Here is a 6000-nt window from a genome sequence, read left to right as displayed (position 1 = left end):
GTCTATATTTGTGTGTAATGTATTTTGTATTGGTGTGTGTGTCTGTCTAAGGTGTTGTGCATTGGTGTGTGAGTTGTGTGTGTGTGTGCTATGTGCTCTCCCAGCCTGCATGTATCCCGGTGTGACCCCATGTGTGTGTTGTGTGTGTGTGTGTCTCTGCCTCTACTCGCCACCGCAGTCCGGCTCCCAGCTCCAGCTCCAGCTCCAGGACGGGTTGCGCTGGATGCTCTGACTCAGGCTGAGGCTCTTGTTTACCAGCGAGCTCGGAGCCTGAGTCAGAGACGCGGCGGGCGGACGGACGGACCAGCAGAGAGACTGAGACTGAGACACACAGAGACACAGACAGACAGAGAAAGGAAGCCCCTGGAGCCTGATCTACAGGAGCTACCGGAGACCGAGGAGAGGCGAGCAGCGAGTCCCAGCCACAGCCACAGACAAGGCTTTGGCTGGCCGAGCCGGCAAAGTCCTTTGTAGCTCTCTCCCCCCTCCTGGATACAACCCAACGCGCCACGCTTTGCTTTTTCCTTCCCTCCCCCCCTCTGTCTCCTTCCCAAGCTCGAAACAAACAACAGGGGCACCAGAAGGAAAAAACCCTCAGCTTTTAATTAAGAAAAAACTAGGAGAGAAAAAAAAAGGGGGGGGGGGGAGGGAGAGGAAGAGAAGAGAAAGAGAAATGTATCTTTAAATTGTTACAGAGTGAAGAGATTACCACCAGTTTGTGGCTGTTGTATTTGGGGAAAATATCTATTTTTCTCTTGTCTTTCCACCACCCCCAACTTGTTTTTTTCCCCCTCTTCCCCCCTCTCTCTAAAGGAATGGATACTGAAGATGGGGAGGTCCAGAAGAACTGGTGTTTTGTAAATTTCACAATGAGACATAGACAAGGTTGAACGAGTAGAAAAAAAAAACACCCCCTAAGGAGACGGCAGTAGCAGGGAATTTAAAACAAGTTACTTTTTTTCCCCCGTCCTCTTAATATTAAAGCAGCCCCTGATTTTTAGAATTAGGGATTCTTAAAATACAAGTTTTTTTTTCTCCTCCCCCTGTTTTTTGATTTTTTTTGGGGAGGGGGGGGTTCTGTTTTGGTTTTTGACACTTTGTTTTCGTTCGGCGGTGGACATCGGTCGCTATTTGGTGGGATCTACAAATGGAAACAAGGAGGGTCTCGTTCACCTTGTGCTGGTGTGGCTTCCTCGCTCTCAGCGCCTCGCTTGCCCTGGGACAGACTCACATCGAAAGTAAGTGTACACTCTCTTTACGGTAAAAGATTTAGCACACCATCCATTCTTTCTTTCTTTGAGGCTAAAAGACCCATTTACCAGATTAAAACCGTGTGTGTGTTTGTGTTTGTGTCTCCCCATCGTGGTCTCTCCAGTAAATTGAATCTCAAGTGATTTAATTATCACAAAAACAAAAAAATAATGCATTTAATTTGTGACTGTGTGAATAACTGCTCATGGCATTTTTGATGTGCTTTTAATTTAAACGAATAATAATCACCCCATTGGCGTTTTAACCCCACAGGCAAGTTTCTCTGATGTTTGTGTGTGTTGTGTTGTTTTGCTTTTCATTTCAGTCCAGTGGTTCAGCGCCTGGAAATCTTGCATTACACGTGAAAGTTACAAGTTTGTCAAGTGTGTGCGCCTTTACTGCCAACGAAATGTGGCATAGGTTGTTTTTTTCCTCTAACCAGGTACCTCCTAATTCCCCTTCAGCAACTACCGTGTCCCGTACTTTTCAATAGTTGCCTCAAGAGTTCAGTCAGAAATGCTGCATGGGACTCTCTTTGTTAGCAAGAAATACCAGCGCGCACCTCCCCTTGTAACAATCGCATGCGTTTTTTCTCCCAGTCTCTGTGCCTTTTTCCAGCCCACTCTGTCTCCCCTCACCCCCCCTCCCCTGTCGAGGGTTGAGGTACAAACTTCAGTGGGCATTTTTTTTGGGGGGGGGGGGAGAAGAGAAATAACTCTTAATAAAGTCCTAGTAATATTGAGACTGGCATCCACAGTGGCAAGTATACTTTAGCCAAGTTCCCTGTTTGTGTGGTAATCTCGGCCCCCCCATCCACAAGAGACCGGATCTCATCTCTTCCTCCCCCCCCCTGTTTGTCTTTGCACAACTATTCTCCATCTTGCCCGTTTGTTTTATTTCTGCTTGTATTTCTAATCTCCCTCAGCTCATGCCCTTTATCTGTACACTGCAATCTGCTATCTTTGTCAATGGTTGCCGCTTCTCTCTGCTCTTGGCTTATATTTACTTGTGTTCGACCTGTTTCTGTTGTCTGGATTCAACAGCATTTTTCCTTCCTTCCTTTTTCAACATTTTCCCTTTCTCCCCCCTCTCTCTCCCCCCTCTCTCCCGCCTACTTCTTCACCAAGGTAGACACAAAGTTCTGGAGTAACTCAGGCGGGACAGGCAGCATTGTCTGGAGAGAAGGAATGGGTGACGTTTCGGGTCGAGACCCTTCTTCAGACCAGTCAGGGGAGAGGGAAACGAGAGATATAGACAGTGATGCAGAGAGATATTCCATAATGTTTGGGACAAAGACCCATCATTTATTTATTTGTCTCTGTACTCCACAATTTGAGATTTGTAACAGAAAAAATCACATGTGGTTAAAGCACACATTGTCAGATTTTAATAAAGACCATTTTTATACATTTTGGTTTCACCATGTAGAAATTACAGCAGTGTTTATACATAGTCCCCACATTTCAGGGCACCATAATGTTTGGGACACAGCAATGCCATGTAAATGAAAGTAGTCATCTTTAGTATTTTGTTGCATATCCTTTGCATGCAACGACTGCTTGAAGTCTGGATTCATGGACATCACCAGTTGCTGGGTGTCTTCTCTGGTGATGCTCTGCCAGGCCTGTATTGCAGCCATCTTTAGCGTATGCTTGTTTTGGGGGCTAGTCCCCTTCAGTTTTCTCTTCAGCATATAAAAGGCATGCTCAATTGGGTTCAGACCAGGTGATTGACTTGGCCACTCAGGAGTTGACCATTTTTTAGCTTTGAAAAACTCTGTTGCTTTAGCAGTATGTTTGGGATCATTGTCTTGCTGTAGAATGAACCGCCGGCCAATGAGTTTTGAGGCATTTGTTTGAACTTGAGCAAATAGGATGTGTCTATACACTTCAGAATTCATTATGCTACTACCATCAGCAGTTGATGGTATCTTCATCAATGAAGATAAGTGAGCCAGTACCTTCAGCAGCCATACATGCCCAGGCCATAACACCCCCACCACCGTGTTGCACAGATGAGGTGTGATGCTTTGGATCTTGGGCAGTTCCTTCCCTCCTCCATACTTTGCTCTTGTCACCACTCTGATATAAGTTAATCTTCATCTCATCTGTCCACAAGACCTTTTCCCAGAACTGTGGTTGCTCTTTTAAGTACTTTTCTTCTTAATGATGTTCCAAACAGCTGATTTTGGTAAGCCTAAGGTTTGGCTGATGTCTGTATAACAGTTTTATTCTTGTTTCTCAGCCTCATAATGGCCTCTTTGACTTTCATTGGCACAACCTTGGTCCTCATGCTGATAAACAGCAATAAAAGTTTCCAAAGGTGATGGAAAGACTGGAGGAAAGACTAGGTCATTTCTACGTGGATAAAACAAAAATGCATAAAAATGACCTTTAATAAAATCTGACAATGTGCTATAACCACGTGATTTTTTCTCTCTATTACAAATCTCAAATTGTGGAGTAGAGAGGCAAATAAATAACCGATGGGTCTTTGTCCCAAACATTATGGACGGCACAGCAGGACACGAGTTGTTTTTCCCTTTGCCTCATCCATACCTTGTGTTCTGTTTACTTGTTGTTTGTGACTCTCCCTCTCCCTCAGACTCATTTTTCCAGTACCAATGTTTTCATCCCGAAACATTCCCTGTGCTTTCTCCCCCCCGACTTAATATTGGGCAGCGGTTTCATAATATTCTTTTTAAAAATCATTTTTTAATCTGTTGTTGTCTGATTCAGCTTCTCGGTCGGTGTCGCTACTGCATGATGTTGTGTTTTAAATCCACTATTATCAGCTATACTCTGTTCCATTGTGCAGTCGTTTAGATTGTACATTCAGTTTTAAATCCTTTTGCAATCTCATTCGATTCTCCTTCTCTACTTAATAATGTTTATCCATTTATTTAATCCATGCCCTCTGCATACAGGAATGTTTTCAAGTTGACGTGGTTCCCTGCTCTTGCTACCTGCGTTTCTTCAAAACGCTGGGCTTTAATTTTATTTTGTTTTGTTTATAGTTCACTTTTATCTCTGATCCTGTAATTTGTCCAACATTTCATCATCTTCCAGTATTTTCTGCGGCGATAATCCTGTTATTCTGCCACATGGAGTTCCATTTGTTCTCGGGATGTTTTCCAGTTTGAACTATCTACAAACTTCTGTGTCTCTATCCTGTTACCTTAGCAGTGTTGCCACATGTAACAGTATTATATATCAACCACTCTATCTCTGCATATGTATCCCACCCACTCTCCTCCCCTCCCTCTCCCTCTCTCCCCACCTCCCTCCCTCCCTCTCTCTCCCCCCCTTTCTCTTCCCCCCCTTTCTCTTTCTCTCCCCCCCCTCCCTCTCTCCCCCCCCTCTCTCCCTCTCTCTTCCCCCCTCCCTCTCTCTTCCCCCCCTCCCTCCTCCGTCCCTCTCTCCCTCTCTCTTCCCCCCCACCCTCTCTCTTCACCCCCCTCTCTTCCCCCCTCCCTTCCCCCCCTCTCTCTCCCCCCTCCCTCCCACTCTCCCCCTCCCTCCCCCCTCCCCCTCCCTCCCTCTCTCCCCCCTCCCTCCCTCTCTCCCTCCTCCGTCCCTCTCTCTTCCCCCCCACCCTCTCTCTTCCCCCCCCCCTCCTCCCCCCCTTCTCCCCCTCCCTCCCACTCTCCCCCTCCCCCCTCTCCCTCTCCTCCCCCCTCTCTCCCCCCCCCTCCCTCTCTCCCCCCTTCCTCCATAATTACAATGCAGTGATCAAGATGCGAGTTTTAGTAATAAACTAGACTAAGTGGGACCCGTTGGGTCCCAGCATCACACGAGAGGGCTGGTCCCCCAACGCAATATTCCACCTCTCCACCAATTCCAATATTGGTGGCCAGTGGGGGGGGGGGGGCTTTATGGAGTGCTAGTATGGGTGTTGTGGGCTGAAGGGACTGGTTTCTAAAGGGCTAGAATGAACATTGTGGGCCGAATGGATTCTTGTGCTGGCAGCTCACTCACGGCTGGTGGGCAACACAGCTTTAGCATTTCCAAACCAAAGGGAACACAGCTTTAGCATTTCTGGAGCGCTAGTATGGGTGTTGTGGGCTGAAGGGACTGGTTTCCAAAGGGCTAGAATGAACATTGTATGCTGAATGGATTCTTGTGCTGGCAGCTCACTCACGGCTGATGGGCAACACAGCTTTAGCATTTCCAGACTATTTCAAACCACATTAAGGGCACTGACAGGTCAGTAAAACCACTCACAGTTTAGTAGAGATGTAATCAGTGTTATTCACAGCTCAGACTAAGAGACGTGACCCTCTTGCTCCCCCATCTTGCAGAGACTGACTGAGGCACTCAACACTTCCGGGATTTATAATCCCTCCGGAAGGGACGTGGTCTTCAGGAGAGAGAATCTCAACATTTTTTAAACACTAATAACTCTTTTATTTTGAATCGATGGGAAAAATCCTCTTGTCCTGGGCAGCGGAGGGGGACTCTGAGAAAGATGGCCAAAAATCACAGCCGTAAGTGGCAGCGTTTTTTCTTAAATCAATATACAGAACAACAGGAAGGGGTCAAGGTCAGACTTTTAGTAATATAGATATTAAAGATGCTGTTTGAAGTTACTAAGTCGAACAGTCGGCACTACTTTAGCTTAAACACCGGATGTGTGACCTTAACTGAGGATAACTAGTTGGCAACGCCAGGCCAGTTGGGAAGACTCAGGATTGACATCTTGCTTTAAACAAACCAGACTGAGACTACAGTTCCCCCACACGTCGCGACT

At 46.4% G+C, this 6000-nt stretch overlaps 1 protein-coding gene across 1 annotated transcript in view; it reads left to right on the top strand.

Annotated features, from left to right (window-relative positions):
• Positions 1-240: 240 nt before the first annotated feature.
• Positions 241-6000, top strand: part of LOC116968161 (insulin-like growth factor 1 receptor) — a 29130-nt gene continuing 23370 nt past the window's right edge. Inside the window, exon 1 of the mRNA XM_033014793.1 lies at positions 241-1238. Within this exon, the coding sequence (XP_032870684.1) occupies positions 1148-1238 (91 nt within the window). The 5' untranslated portion in view covers positions 241-1147. The remainder of the gene's footprint in view (positions 1239-6000) is intronic.

This window comes from Amblyraja radiata, chromosome X (assembly GCF_010909765.2).
Source record: "Amblyraja radiata isolate CabotCenter1 chromosome X, sAmbRad1.1.pri, whole genome shotgun sequence".
Classification (NCBI taxonomy): Eukaryota; Metazoa; Chordata; class Chondrichthyes; order Rajiformes; family Rajidae; genus Amblyraja; species Amblyraja radiata.
This window is presented reverse-complemented; position numbering and strand designations above follow the sequence as displayed.